The 15,990-nt window shown below is 40.4% G+C and overlaps 1 protein-coding gene, 1 long non-coding RNA gene and 1 other non-coding gene across 3 annotated transcripts in view; 2 read left to right on the top strand and 1 right to left on the bottom strand.

Annotated features, from left to right (window-relative positions):
• The window catches only part of LOC119867950, a 32,427-nt gene that overhangs the window by 12,667 nt on the left and 3,770 nt on the right, over nucleotides 1-15,990 (top strand). The gene's annotated exons all lie outside the window — the stretch shown is intronic.
• On the top strand, nucleotides 1,558-1,664 carry LOC119867986. Its single transcript, XR_005385480.1, has one exon. It is a non-coding gene; the product is annotated as a U6 spliceosomal RNA (small nuclear RNA).
• On the bottom strand, nucleotides 4,455-6,470 carry CRYGB (crystallin gamma B). The gene is made up of 3 exons (NM_001110799.1): nucleotides 6,433-6,470; nucleotides 6,093-6,335; nucleotides 4,455-4,795 (listed from the first exon to the last, which is right to left on the bottom strand). The coding sequence occupies exons 1-3, from the start codon at nucleotides 6,439-6,441 to the stop codon at nucleotides 4,520-4,522; spliced, it is 528 nt and encodes a 175-aa protein (NP_001104269.1). The 5' UTR covers nucleotides 6,442-6,470; the 3' UTR covers nucleotides 4,455-4,519.

Genomic DNA, 15,990 nt, shown 5'->3' on the forward strand with positions numbered 1-15,990 from the left:
TATGCAACATATAGATTTGATATATTGTGAGATGATTACCACCATAGTGTTAGGTGCATCACCTCACATAATTAATATTTTGTGTGTGTGGAAACATTTAAAATCTACTCTTTTAGCAACTTTCAAGTCTATAATACAGTATTGTTAACTATAATCAATACGCTGTACATTAGATGCCCAGAACTTATTCATCTTATAGCTGGAGGTTTATGCTATACTTCTCTTGTTGTTTAATGTTCTAATCCTTCTCACTGAGATGCCAGTTCTACACTTTTCACCCAGGGAGATTTTAGAAGGTTTATCTCAGATATCAATTCCTCTAAAAATTTTCTTGAAACTTTCTCTAATCTTCCAAGCTGGATTTAATACTGCCAGTTTGGTTCTATCAGGCATCTTGCTCATACCACTATAATGGTAATTATCACTTATCTAATTATTTTGTTTAGATATCAGTTTCTTGAAATGAATGAGGGGAGCCCCATCCTGGGCAGGGACTATTTTTTGTAATCCTACTAAATGGCAAAATGAACTGGCACATGAAGGCTACTCAATCAATGCCTGGAGGATATGAATGTTATTCCCTAGTCTGAAATCCATTGTTGTGATAGTCCATGGGACCTATTTTGAATGCTCAGCACCACAGGCATACACACTCACATCAAAGTTCAGTATTTGCAACTTTCAATGTGTAGGATGACACAAGCACTCTGCATTTGATCTATTTAATAGGCCTTTATAACAGGGGAGATGAGTAAGCAAATGAGAGAAAACAGGAATGTTGTGTTGTCCCCAAAGCCTTCTGTTCCTTGGTAATTCTGTCTACTTTTTGTGTTTCCTGAGATGACAAATTAATACTACAACTGCAGTGGCCAATTCCAGAGTATCCCTAGTGTCTGAGGTCCAGCCAGCAGTTGACCTTAATGCCCACCTTCCTGCTTCCTAGTAACAAATGTATAGCATTTGTATCATACACATGCTTGGTTCAATGAGAAGAGGTCATGTGTCTGGGAGCAACAAAGACCAAAGTATCTCAAACAGGGAGATTGGGTAAGACACCAAGGATCAGCATCATGGCATCAGCCTCTGGTTCTCTTTCTCAGCTTGTCTTTGATGACTGTTCAATAGCTGACAAGAAGATGGGCAACCAATGACCCACCTCTTCTTAACTCCTATGATGTCCCATTTGGATTAAATTGGCTTTTGTGTGAAAAGTAGTACATTTCTTCTTGTTTAAGCAATAGGTGGTTGTGATTGTCATTTTTGCCTTAACAAACCCACAAGAAAATTTGATCCCCTGAAGTTTCAGGGGAGGAAATAAGACAGTAGCAACATCAGGACCTAACCCCATGGCAGCAAGGCAGGATAACTAGAGAGGGAAGCCATAACGAGGAGCACCCTTTGAGAGTGTAACTCAATATAGCACTTCTTGGCACTGTTTTATGGAATGACTTCACTTTCTTTGCTTGGTGGGTCTTCTATAAGGTTAGATTGGCCAGAAGACACTATAGGTTCAAAGGGAGAAAAGAGAGAAAAAAGAAGAAAAAAACTTAGAATCTGGTGCTGACTTTGGTAGCTTGCATACTAAAATTAGAGTGATATAGAGAAGATTAACATGGCCCCTGCAAAAGGATGCCATGCAAATCCTTAAAGCATTCCATATTTAAAAAAAAAAGATTTAAAATCTGGACTTATTATAAACTGGGACATACAGGAAATACTGGTGCGTATAGGGTATATAGGCTGACACTGGGTTTATCTTGAATTGTTTCTTCATCTTCAAGGGGAAAAGGTTAGTGGGATCATGTAGGGTATCCCTTCTCCCCTTCTTCTCTGGAGGCTGCTTTCATCTCAGAACTTTTCAGTTCTTTGAGGTTCCATAGTACTTTTGAGAAAGGAGGGAAAGAGCCCCAGATGAAACACTGCACACCTGGGGCGCTATCTCTTGGCTGTTGCTGTTACACTGCTTCTCTTAACAGAGCAGAACCAGGACCAGGCCCCTCCAGAGCCAGACTTAAAGCAGGGACACCTGGGTGGCTCAGTGGTTGGGCACCTGTCTCCGGTTCAGGCGTGATCCTGGGGTCCTGGGATTGAGTCCCCCCATCGGGCTCCCCATGGGGAGCCTGCTTCTCCCTCTGCCTCTCTCTGTAAAAAAAAAAAAAAGGAGGAAGCATAGGTGAGGACTTAGTTTGGTCGTAATCCCTCTGCCCTGCTTCCCCAGCACCATTACTTCTCTCTGTTGATTGTTTTTAGTTGTGGAATTAGAGGAACTATACTGTTTTCTTTGCCTGTACCCCAGAGATGGAAATACAGTTTTCAAGAAGAGAAACTTGATCAGTGACATCCAGGGTCTCTAATTTTATGTGTTTTCGGTTCAAGTGGTTCCAGATCATTTCCATGCCTGAAGTCTGTGATTTTATGCCCAACAATGTAAAATCCAGCACTGCAAGAAGCTTTTAGCTTTCCAATTTATGTGATATGTTATTACTGGCAAATAGAACTCTGGCTGATGTCTCCAGGAAGCCAACGCTAGTGTTGGGAGTTTAAAGGTTGAAGAACTGGGATTTAGGAATAATTAATATCAAATAATTCAAGAATCTGACATTTTCTAGGGAAAGAACTTTTATAAAGAGCCTAACCAAGGGCTCCAGTTTGCCTTGGACTGTTCTGGTTCATGCCTCTTGCCTGCGTGTGATCCTTTTTTTTTTTTTTTTTTTTTCTGCGTGTGATCCTTAATGGCACACACTTTCGCTCTCAAAAATGACTCAGGTTAAGCAACAAATTAGATGCTTGTTTTGTTCACAAGCCACCTGAATGGTAGATATGGAGCCCTGGAAAGCATGGGCTGGAAGGAGACTATAAAAAATGAAGAGCCATTAGCCATTTTTACAGCTAAGAGTGGAGGAGAGAGGAGCAAGAATGGGAAAGAAGACCACACCCCCCAGCAGCTGGTTGGAGCTTACAGACTGTTTAGAACAGGGCTACTAATATTAAATTTGATTTTATTGTACTGCTGTGATCTAAACTCCTCCCACAACCTCTATAATGAGGCTGGCTGCACACACAAATGCTTTATGTGAGAGATGGTTTAGGAGCTCCAGGAAAAGGAGCTATGTCTCCCACCTAAATCGGTGAGATGCATGGGGTGGGTCATATGGGGAGGACAAGATGATCCATCCAATAACAAGTTGAGAGGGGAGGGTGACTGGGGAAAGCATAAATAACTCATTCCCTTTCCAGAATTCCATGAGATTTTGAGTACATATGTGACAGGAAAAAGTGGGTACACAAATCTCCCACTCCACATGAAATGACATTTCAGCCATTTCATTAGAATCTCAAAGAATGGGATGCTTTAGATGGATTTTGACCTGAAACCATCAGCTTCATTGTAGAGCTTTATAAGAGACAGACCCAAAGACCATATTTAATTACTGCGGGATGCTACTAAGGATGTTGTTTGCTCTGTGCCCTCTTTACTAGGACCCACATGAAAACTTTCTTTTAGGTTTTAGTGCTGGGAATGGTTAGACTAGTCTTGAATAACTAATTTATTTGTCTCATGGACTCTATTAGTCATGGAACTGATCTTGTTTCCCCCCTCTGTCTTGGCTGCTGGATTCGAACCTGGCTTTATCTATAGCCAACAAAAGGCATTAGAATATGAGACTCCTTGGACTCAAATTTCACTCCTGGAAAATAAACATCCCCAAAGGAAACACACATACAGTCCTGGAAAATAAACATCCCCCAAGGAAACACAATACAGTCAAACCAGCTTCTTCAGAAAATGTGAATTCCTTATTTTCCATTTAGTTTTACTTTCCAGGTATGGTCATAATTCTTTACTTCCTACTAAAGTGATAGGAGGTTGAGTGTCCTTATGTGCATGTGATTTTGGTAGAAATCCTGAAATTCTTCTATAAAGCACATACCACAGAGACAGTGAATTCTATTTGGACTGCAAATCTGGAGGAATGAGGTATTGACATGGAATTGGCTGCTGTTAGAAGGATAAGGCATGCAAGAGGTGAGGGTGACTAATTTGCTTTTGAAGCTAAGGGAAGGGTTGAGATGCTAAGATGCTTCTCAGCTAAGATGCTGAGAAGGGGTTTAGATGCTGAGATGACTTTTCTTATTTATTAATACTTGGACTACATGGAAAAGATAGTGGAGATAGCCTAGGATAACTTTAGGTGTTACAGTAAATACCCACTTATCATTGTAGCTGCAAGATTATCCTTTTAAGACTAACCATAAATGTCGTTAGCCCAATTAAATTGAACCTTGAGTCTACATGGTTTAGGCTTTAAAAGAATGCTGGCAATGATATCCTCTATTTTATCCCCCTTAGAAGACAGTATTTCCCATCATAAAAACTCTGTTAATATGTTTGGCTAAGTGCCATTATTGCTTATGAAGGTTTAAGAGACAAAAAGAAAAGCAGGACTCCATAGTGCCAGAAACACAAGCTAAATATTTTATTGGATTCTAAAGGACAAAAGTGGAGAACATAAATACTTTAGTAAAAATCCATCACTCGTCTCAAAGAACCGACTTTGGCATTCATGGCACCCCAGTCAAGGTATCTCCTGTACTCCCCGGGCCTCAGGAGGTATTGCCTTCCCCTGTAACTGGGCATCTCATAGAGGACCCAGCAGCCATCCAGCACATTGAGGGAGTGGATTTCATTGAGATGGAAGCGGTCTTGAAGAGAGAGACAATCATCTGTGATCTCTGACATTTGTCCTCTGAAGTCATCTCGCTCATAGATCCTCATTCTGAAAGTGCCAGAGTGCTGGAGAGGCAGAGAGAAAAGCAAAGGTATGTGAACACAAATGGAGAGAACTTAGGGTTCTAGCTCCTACACCAACCAGGCCCCACCAGCCCGGAAGTTCTTGGAGTCTAGGTTTGCTTCCAAAACAATCCTGTTGTAGTGTTAAAGAGCCTGCCCCCGCCCGCCCCCCCATCATCCACCAGGGGATCTAATGACTTATGGGTAATGCTAGGGACAGACTCAGCATCCCTTCAGTGTCATCCACCCAGTCTCTGTCCTTGGCAGCCAAAGGTGTGTCTCAAATAAAATCGATCATGTTAAGGCTTGTTATCAGAGAAGGTCCTTCTCCAAAGAGAAAAGGATAAGTCATTGGAAAGCAAAGTCCCATTTGATCGAGTACTCTGGTTAGAAAGGAATCAATATTTAGCTATTTTCTGTAAGGCCAATGTTGTGGTTTTGTGTACACTGTGGAACATGAGATTATCAAGCTCTTGTGAAAAAGAAGATGACACATTTTCTTTGTCTCTCTTTTTATCACTTCAGCTTACTTCAGATTTCAACTTATCTGACCCTTAAGCTTTCTTTCTGGTCTCTTCTCTAGCTGTCTTCGTTTCCCTCAGCACCAAAAATCATGTCCATTAAGCTCTGTTTGGATGACACTATACCCCATGCCTCCCACACTTCAGCACATTCTTCTAAGAATTGTGCAATTACTCTCTAGGAAAAACTGAATCTCAAACTTTCGCTTTGGAGTTGGCCTTTCCTCTCATTTATACCTCTAAGGGAGCGAATAGATACTGACCATGAAATTAGAACCGAAACCAGCAGACAGGGGCCTATCTTCTCCAGGAAGATAATTAAATATAAAAATGAGCCAAAGCAAGCAAGCATATTTTTACCAATTAAGCAGACCCAGATTATAACTATACGTTTTGATATATTATTTCTGAATCCCTGCTGCTTGGAATGACAACTTTAGGAAGTTACATCTTAAACACACGGCAACTTCTGTTTTCCCTAGGTCCTGCTTTTTCACAGTCTTTGGCTTTCTAATGTATTCAATTATATTTAAAATTTAAAAAATCTGAGATCATGTGAGTGAAAAAAAGCAAGCACCACAGAGTTCATGGAGAATGGCTTCCCACCAGGGACATCCTTCTAGAATGGACCGCAGAATGTCCCCCATCGGGGACATCCTTCTAGAATGGCTCATTCTCATCCTCTGCTCTCTGGTCGGAATGATCTGGTTGAAGAAGCGTATCTGCTAATGGCTTTCGTGTCCAAAGAGCCCCAGAGAGCAGGACAGAGCCACGCTCACCTGGGGGATGAGGCGGCAGGAGCGGATGGAGTCGCTGAAGCCCAGCCACTGCTGGTAGTCGGGGTAGTCCCCGCGCCGCAGGAAGTACTGGTGGCCCTGGTAGTTGGGGCGCTCGTAGAGCATCCAGCAGCCGCTGTCCACGCGGATGGAGTTGCAGCGGCTGAAGTAGGGCTGCAGGTTGGGGCAGTCGCTGCTGCACTCGTAGCAGCGGCCCTGGAAGCCGCGGTCCTCGTAGAAGGTGATCTGCGGGATGGAGGATGTGGGAGCGTGAGGCCACCTGCCCCCCGCGCCCAGGAGGCTGCGCCAGGGCGAACACCGAGCCTGGCTGCCCCGCACTTACCTTTCCCATGGTGGAGCGAGGGAGCAGGAGGTGTCGCTGGGTGCGGTGTGGGCCGAGGGGGAGTGCCGCTGTATATATAGCAGCCCTGACTGCTGCCTCCGCAGGAAATCACACAAAAGGGGCCCATTTCGGTGAGTAAGGGGATTTACAAGCTCCCCGCTCCTCCTCCCCCTGGTCATTGGGGTTAGCTGAATGATTTACTCTCATTCTTTCTGGTAGGTTCGGGTTGTTCTGATTCACTAAAGCTGTTGTTGCCACCAAAATGAAAAGAGTCTTTACTCTTTTAGTTGAGCAAAAGGATGAGCGAAATTCTATCCCCCGTGCTTTTATTTTGTCGCCTACTCTGCTTCATTGACTCCTCAAAGGCAATTAAACCAAGTAATGGATTCTGCTGTTTGTTTGTTTGTTTGAGCTTTTATTGAAAAGCAGAATTTAAATAATAAAGGATCTTCGGGAAGAGGGAATCAAGTGAAAAATCTGTGGAAGTGCTTTAAAAAGCGGAAAGCTTCGTTCAAATTCAAGATCCTGTGGTCATCATGGCTGTTGTTTTGGGGTCTCTCTTGAGTAAAATTGATACTTGACTGGAGATTTGTAGGCTCCTGGAGGTTGGGAATTCTCTTTTATTCCTTTCTGCCTCTGGGCCTACAGCAGAGGGTTGGCCCTCAATGCTTGGCTTTGATCAGAAAGAAGGCAGATAGTTAAGGCCTGCCTCCCCTTCCTCACAACTCCCTGAGAGCCTAAGTTCTTCTTTCTGCTGGTGGCTGCCCAGAGTACTGCTTGCTCTTTTTGTTCCTGTCCTCTTTCAATGTCCTAAGATCTTTCTCTCCTCATCACCATTACAGACTCTTGCTCACTTGATAAGGGTGTGGGTTAGTGTGAAGAGTAATGTAGAAACCCTTGAAATACCAATGGCCTACTTTCTCACACTTTTGAGATGCTGGAGAGCACCCAAGCCAGATTGACAGAGCCTCTTGATCATACGAACTTCACTTCACAGGTGTGGTATATGGACTCTTGAGGTCCCTGAGACACTTTCAAGAGGTTCATCAGGTCAGAACGTTTTCATAACAATACCAAGATGTTATTGACCCTTTCACTGTTAACAATACCAAGATGTTATTGACCCTTTCACTGTTATTCTTTTACAGGTGTATGGTGGAGGTTTTCTAGAGGCTATATGACACTAATCTGTAAAAATGTAAAACAATTCCGATCTTTTTGTTATTTGTTTTTGATTTGGAAAATATAGTTATTATTCATAAGAATATGTTATTTTTGTTAATGTGTAATAGATTTACCATCTAAGGCCTTGAGTCAGAGGCCTGTACTCTCAGACTTCTCAGTTGTGTAGCCAGCTTCCAATGTTAGACCATCAGGGACCTGGACTGGGTCAGGTAGGGGGGTGAGTGGTGCTTTCAGGATTTGCACCACTGTTCGGTGGAGGAATAAGCAATTGCAAGTGACACTAACTGTGACCACCTACCTTACCTGTCCTATGCCTTGCTTTCACAGTGCTTCCTCTAAAGTTATTTTTCTTCCCAGGACTTATAAACACCATGAAATCGTTGAATAGGCACCATTTGTGGAGAACACATTCAAGGATCAACACCTACACATACACATGCACTTCTGCAGTTTCCACTACAATTTGTGTAATCTTGGGAAAATCACCTAACTTCCCTAGGCTTTGGTTTCCCCATTTATAAAATAGGAATGGTGATGAAAATCAAATGCAATAATGAACTCAAAAATACATGATAAACTATAAATACCAGTGGTTAAAATATCATATCATTCATATTTTAATAAATGTTAAGGATGATAATATTAATAGAATTCTTGGTACATCAAATGAAAATAAATATGACTGTGTTTCTGTGTTTCAACATCACAGTGTCTACATTTTTTGCTTATTTTATGGAGACCAAATGTGATCAGTGGATAATATCAGTGGATAAAATGTGAAATGGTTTGAAATTTAGCAATGATCTTGTTTGGTAATTTTGATTTCAACAATCAAATGATGACTACCATTTGAGTGTGATCCTGAAGCAAGGTGCCATGGAGAGGAATAACATAGACAAGGGCAGTAGAGTCAGAGCAGATAGAGTCCTTGAAGTTCACCCACTGCTGGTGGCAGATGCCACAGCCCAGAGCACGCAGCTCTTGTTGTCCACTTGCATGTGCCAAGTTGCCACAGCTAAAGCAGGACCGCAGGTTGGAGTGGCCACTGCTGCTTGCATAGGAGGTAATCTGCAATGGAACACGTTTACAGTAAGGGAAATCTCCCCAAGATCACATTACCATGAGTTCATTGACAAAATCCTGTTCTACACCCTCCCCCACTGGTGAACTGCAGATGCAGCAGCCAGGGTCATCATCAGCCATAACAGAGGCTCAGGTATATGTGCTTACATGCGTATGTGTGCACATTTCTGATTTGGCTAACAGTAGAATTTTGCCTTTTTTTCTCATTTCTATATCACTAGTGCAGTCTTTTTTAATGTGTTTGACTTTTATTCTTCATTACATTAAAGCTGTTAAAGTGCTTTGGAGGTCTTTGAAGCTGTGTGGAAGAGGAAAGTTGATATATAAAGGACAAGTCAGAAGAAGTATCCTTGCTCTAATTATTTGACTAAACTTTTTAATTTCTTAAGAAACTTAATTTCTTAAGTAGAGAAATAATAAGAATAGACACAATTCATGCTAAAAACTATGGGGACATTTGCATTAAATCACAGCAGGCTGGGAGGGCCAACCAGGGAGGATTTGTTCCCATTCTGCCTTCTAAATTTAAGATGTCTGTGAGGATCTGGGCCTAGGGAAGGGAGCCATTCCTTGATACTGGAGCATCTTCCCTTCTCAGAAGCTTATCAAATCCTGGCTCAGTCTAAGCAGCCTACATCCCTCTTCTAGGACAGCTCCTCTTCAGACCAGCTTTACTTGGCTCTCTCTTCTCTGAGCACCTACCTCCACTTCGTCACCACCCAACTTAGCACAGCAGCTCTGTCTTTCTCATATAATTTCTTCTTTTCCTTGTTTCAGCAAGGTTATGAGTTCAAGAATAGGGCCATGTCACACCTCTTTATCCCCCATCATGATTTATTATTAGTTAGTTAGATGGATAAAGAGAGCCCCACAAACATGAAGAACATGAGAAAATAATAATTCTAATTCTATTTTGGAAAATGATGACTCTCCCACGTGAAGTCACCCATGCGGATGTTCAGAGACATAGAAGCCTCTTTCTCCCACTCACTCAGCTACCACTTTCTCTGATTCCGATGCCCTCTGCTTCTGCCTGTCCTGGGTTACCTGGGAGGACTTGAAGGGAGGTAAAAATGGCCCAGAACCCCAGGCTGGCTGGTGTGGGCTGACAACAACAAGGCCCTCCAAGAGCACACCAGGGCTATGCTATTAAAGTCTTAGAACTGGGCAGCCCCGGTGGCACAGCGGTTTAGCACCACCTGTAGCCCAGGGTGTGATCCTGGAGACCCTGGATCGAGTCCCACGTCAGGCTCTCTGTATGATGCTTGCTTCTCCCTCTTTCTCTCTGTCTCTATGAATAAATAAATAAAATATTTAAAAAAAAATAAAGTCTTAGAACTTCCCTCCAGCAGCTGAGGGAGAGAGACAGGGGAGTGGGCCTGAGAAAGAGAATGAAAATGAAAGAAAAAGTAGTAAGCAATATTTTGTGAAGGAAAATAATAAAGAGTATTCTTAGCTGTTTCCTTGTAATTTTTTTCTTATACTTTTTTTTTAAAAAACGATTTATCTATCATCTATCTTTCTATCTATCTATCTATCTATCTATCTATCTATCTATCTATCTATCTGAAAGAGAGAGCGGCAGTGGGGCAGATGGAGAGGGAGAGAAGCAGACTCCCCGCTGAGTGTGGAGCCCACTGTGTGTGGGTGTGGGGGGGGCTTGTACTTTAGAAGGTGGATGGATCAATAGGATGAGTCTTTGGATCCCGGATGATGTAAGACATGCTTTGTTATGTCTCTTTTTATTACCAGCCAGCAGCCCATTCGATTTATGTGGGAGGTTAAGGGATTGAAGCCAATGCAGCTCTTATCAGAAATATTTGAATACTGAGTTTAACCGTAACATTATGTACTAGTTGTTTGTTTTTTTAATAACTGCAAAACTTCCTTTTGGAAGAACTGGTCTTATTTAAATCAAAACAAAAAGTTAGAAAGCTGTTTAGGGTCCTCTAGGAGCTCATGGTTAAATGAACCTGTAGATCAAAATATTTGAATGGATCTACTATAACCCCTGCTTTCTCCTAAAAACAAGATCATTTATTTAGGAGCTATTATAGTCACGTGAGGCTGTTAGGAGCCTGAGTGGAAAGAGTTCATTACCCTTCTCGCCTCCCCCACACACATGTTTTTGTTTACAAATTGGCTTTTCCGGACTCTCTGGTAACCACTCCTAAGTGAAATCTCTTGAGTTCATCAGCACATCATTGACTTGACCCTACTGAAGGAAGCCATGTCTACTTTCATTTAAGCAGTTAGGATTGAAACTGCAGCAAATCTTACAGTACTCATTTGGCTCATGATGATGAAAATAATAATAGGTAATAGGAAGTAGCTTACTGTATAAAGAGTGTCTGGTATGTTCCAGACATTGTACGAGGAATCTTGTACAAAGTACATCATGTAGCCAACACAGCACAATTATTATGGGAACTTCCCCAAATATTTGTGAAATCTAGAGCAACAGCATAAATAGAGCCTTCTCTATCTCTCCGCTCTTCTCTTTTCACTCCCTCACATGTCCACACTCTATCCACATGCTCTTTGCCCCCCTTCCCTTCCACAAACAGCTGCTTTTGACTACCAGTGTTTTTGGGAGGATAGACCTGGTAAAGACTCTCTTTTAGGTCTTGGAATCAAGGGTCTAGATAGAGGGAATTCTGGAGTTTTAGGTAAAAGGAGTGTGGTCTAGAAGTGTGGGCTTGTCCCCAGGGTTCCACAGATTCTTGTCCTGTGGGGAAGATTGCAGCTAGAGGAGGCTAGAGTAAGACCCTCTGAAGCACCCAGTTCAGGCCAAGATCCCTGACAGACCAAGTCTAATCATAGTACTGATCACTATAGAGAAACAAATCCAAAAAGGTAGACATAGCTAGTAAGTGAAGGAACTGGGATTTGAACTCAGGTGTGTCAGCCTCCAAGGCCTAAACTAATTGCTTCTACATATAACAATGGCTTATCTTAGATGTTCCTTTCTAGGTGTGCCTATCTTATATCTTTCCTAAATTGCATGCTTCTCAATGTCATACTTTTAATTTACAAAAGGCTTCGCATCCAACTAGCTTGCAGTGTCCCTACCAACCCTGAGAATCTTTGTCTTTAACAGGAGTTCTGGTCAATTGAAGTGGATTCTTCCAAGCTGCCAAGCTCAAGAAATCAGCATTAACTGCCAAGCTCAAGAAATCAGCATTAACTGACTGTAACAGGCTCTGTAATCCCTTATTCACTTATTTGGACTTCTTATTCACTTCTAAGACAGTGGTAATGAGTGACTGTCAAAGGGACATTAAAGAAATTCACCTTTCTTTGACTTAAAGAAATTTTCTAGAAAACAGCTAATTTATCCTGACTCTTTTTCCTTATAAAGTCCATATATGCAGCCCAATTAGACACAACGAATAGAGTGATGACTACTACTTACCAAGCTTCTGCTTTATGCTAGCCTCTTTATAGGAGGGAGCTCATTTATTCCTCATAAGATCATGCAAGTGGGAAAACTGAAGCTCAGGGAGGATAAGTAACTTGCTCAAGATCAGCCAGCCATGGGTGGTCAAACCAGGACCAAGTCTATGGAGCTTGAAGCCTGCATTGGTAGCCACTGAGATACTCCACTTCGAAACCTGATAAAGTCTTAAAGTATCAGAGCCAGAACAAAATGTGGAGCTCATCTTATCTAGACCCTTCATTTTATAGAGAGGGAAAGTTTTGGGGTACTGAGCTTTGTGCCATAAAATGCTGTTTTCTAAGTCTCTAAATTCACCAGATTAAAACAAAACCAAATCCTAAATTAACAAAGTTATTTTCGGAGAGACATGTCACCTGGTTTTTCATTTTTTTGTAAAAACAGAGATCATACATCTTTAGTCACCCAACCAGAGGACAACACATGATGATTTAGCTAGGCCAGCAACAAAACCTCAACTCTTCTACGTATTTGGAATTGATAAGAGCCACAACATTTTGATAATATGTGTTTCTTTATATTTATAATTTATCTTTGTAAGTTCCTTTACAAGAAGGAATTTTATTTTAAAAGAATCTTCATTACTTAAGGTTCTGTACAGAACATTATTTTTTAAAGACTTTTTTTTCTTTCTTTTTAAGTAATCCTGATACCCAACATGGGGCTTGAACTCACAACCCTGAGATCAAGAGTCACAAGCTCTATAGACTGAGCCAACCAGGCACCCCAGAGCATTAGTTTTTAAAAGATCTTTGTTGATATATATTCACATATCATACAGTTGATCCATTTAAAGTATATACTTGGGATCCCTGGGTAGCTCAGCAGTTAGCGCCTGCCTTCGGCCCAGGGCGTGATCCTGAAGACCTGGGATCAAGTCCCACGTCAGGCTCCCTGCATGGAGTCTGCTTCTCCTTCCGCCTGTGTCTCTGCCTCTCTCTCTCCTCTCTCTGTCTCTCATGAATGAATAAATAAAATCTTAAAAAAATGTTTTAAAAAAAGTATATACTTAATGATTTTAGTATGTTTATAGATATGTACAACCATTCCTACAGTCAATTTTAGAACATGCTCATCAATGCAATGAGAAATCCTGTACTTGTAAATTGCATTCCTTTATCCACCATCCTCCGAGCCCTAAGCAACCACTAATCTACTTACTATCTTTGTAGATTTGCCTACTCTGGATATTTTATATAAATGGAATCTTATAACATATATGTTTTTGTGACTGGTTTCTTTCACTTTGCATAATGTTTTCAAGGTTCATCCATGTTATAGCATGTATCAGTATTTCATTCCTTTTAATGGATAAATACTAATGGAATACTAATGGAATTCCATAATATGGATATATCACATTTTATTGATCCAATTATCCATCGATAAACTGGGTTGTTTTCACCGTTTAGCCATTGTGATTGGTGCTGCTATAAATGCTATGTATAAGTTTGTGTTTGAACATTCCTTTCAATTCTTTTGAAGATATACCTAGAAGTAGAATTGTTGAGTCATATGATAATTCTGTGTTTCACTAAGGAACTGCTATTTTCCATAGCAGCTGCACCATTTTACATTTCTACCAGCAACTTATATGAGTTCTAATCTCTTTACATCCTTACCAATATTTGTTATTTTCTGGGGATTTCCTTCCCTAAAGTTATAACTATCCTAGTGGGTATTAAGTGGTAGTCCATTGTGGTTTCAATTTGGATTTCCCTAAGAATTAATGATGTTGAACATATTTTCATTTGTTTATTGACCATTTGTATATCTTCTTCAGAAAGATACATATTCAAGTCTTTTGCCCATCTTTTAATTGTGATTCTTTGTGTTATTGAGTTGTAAGAGTTGATATATATATATGTATATATGCAGAATATATATGTGTGTATATATATGTGTGTGTGTGTGTGTGTGTATATATATGTATATATATATATATATATATATATATATATATCTCAACATATATATTCTGGATACTCAATTCTTACCAGATAAATGGTTTATAAATATTTTTTCCCATTCTGTAGACTGGCTTTTCACTTTCTTTTAAAGAAAATTATTATTTATTTTGTTTTCTCCCATGATTTTATTTCAATTCAAGTTAGTTAACATATAGCATAGTATTGATTTTAGGAGTAGAATTTAGTGATTCATCACTTAGATATAACACCCAGTGCTCACATCAAGAGCCCTCCTTAATGCCTATCACCCATTTAGCGCATCCCCTCACTCTCCTCCCATCCAGCAACCTTCAGTTTGTTCTCTGTAGTTAAGTTTCTTATGGTTTGCCGCTCTCTCTGTTTTAACTTATTTTATTTTTCCTTCCCTCCCCTTATGTTCATCTGTTTTGTTTCCTAAATTCCACACATCAGTGAAATCATATGGTATTTGTCTTTCCCTGACTGACTTATTTTGGCTAGCATAATGCACTTTTGCTCCATCTATATCATTGCTAATGGCAGATTTCACTCTTTTTGATGGCTGAGTAGCAGTCCATTGTATATATACATACCATATCTTCTTTATCCATTTATTGGTTGATGGACATTTGAGCTTTTTCCATAATTTGGCTATTGTTAATAATGATACTATAAACTTTGGGGTGCATATACCCCTTCAAATCAGTATTTTTGTATCCTTTGGATAAATATTTAGTAGTGCACTTGCTGGATCATAGGGTAGTTCGACTTTTAATTTTTGAGGAACCTCCATGCTGTTTTCTAGAATGGCTGCACCAGTTTGCATTCCCACCAATAGTATAAGAGAGTTCCCCCTCCTCTGCATGCTCGCCAACATCTGTAGTTTTCTGAGTTGTTGATTTTTAGCCATTCTGATAGGTGAGGTGGTATCTTATTCTGGTTTTGATTTGTATTTCCCTGATGAGAGATGCTGAGCATTTTTTCATGTGTTAGTCATTAGTATGTCTTCTTTGGGGAAATGTCTGTTCACGTTGTCTGCCCATTTCTTTTTTTTTTTTTTCCTGCCCATTTCTTAACTGGATTATTTATTTTTGGGTGTTGAGTTTGATAAGTTCTTTATGGATTTTGAATATTAACCCTTTACCAGATATGTCATTTGCAAATATCTTCTCTCATTCCATAGGTTGCCTTTAAGTTTTGTTGATTGTTTCCTTTGCTATGCAGAAGTTTTTTATCTCAGGAAGTCCTAATAGTTCATTTTTGCTTTTGTTTCCCTTGCCTCCAGAGACATGTCTATTAAGAAGTTGCTATATTCACTTTCTTGATAGTGTCCTTTGATGCCTAAGAGGTTTTAATTTTGACTAAGCCTGATTTACTTTGTTGTTCTTGTTGTTTATGCTTTTGGTATTATATTTAAAACGTCATTGCCTAATAAAAGATTATAAAGATGTATGCTTATGTTTCTTCCAAGTTTTACAGCTCAAGTTTTTACTTTTAAGTCTTCGAGGTTTTTTTTTTTTAATTTTATTTATTTATGATAGTCACACACAGAGAGAGAGAGAGGCAGAGACACAGGCAGAGGGAGAAGCAGGCTCCATGCACCGGGAGCCTGACGTGGGATTCGATCCCGGGCCTCCAGGATCGTGCCCTGGGCCAAAGGCAGGCGCCAAACCGCTGCGCCACCCAGGGATCCCAATCTTCAAGTTTTTGGAGTTAGCTTTTACATATGGTGTGAAATAGGGAGCTAACTTCCTCCTTTTGCATGTGGTTGTCTAATAGTTTCAGCACCATTTGTTAAAAAGCTATTCTTTCCCCCCGTTAAATCATCTTCACATCCTTGTCAAAAATCAGACACATGGTTAATTTCTGGATTCTCCAGTCTATTTCATTCATCTCCATGTCTAC

This window comes from Canis lupus, chromosome 37, assembly GCF_011100685.1.
Source record: "Canis lupus familiaris isolate Mischka breed German Shepherd chromosome 37, alternate assembly UU_Cfam_GSD_1.0, whole genome shotgun sequence".
NCBI classification, from domain to species: Eukaryota; Metazoa; Chordata; class Mammalia; order Carnivora; family Canidae; genus Canis; species Canis lupus.

What these genes read in the sequence shown, in the direction of transcription:
- CRYGB (NM_001110799.1), bottom strand. An exon ending in CCTGCCGCCTCATCCCCCAG is followed by an intron (nt 4,796 to 6,092) that starts GTGAGCGTGGCT and finishes CTGCCTCTCCAG; the next exon opens with CACTCTGGCACTTTCAGAAT.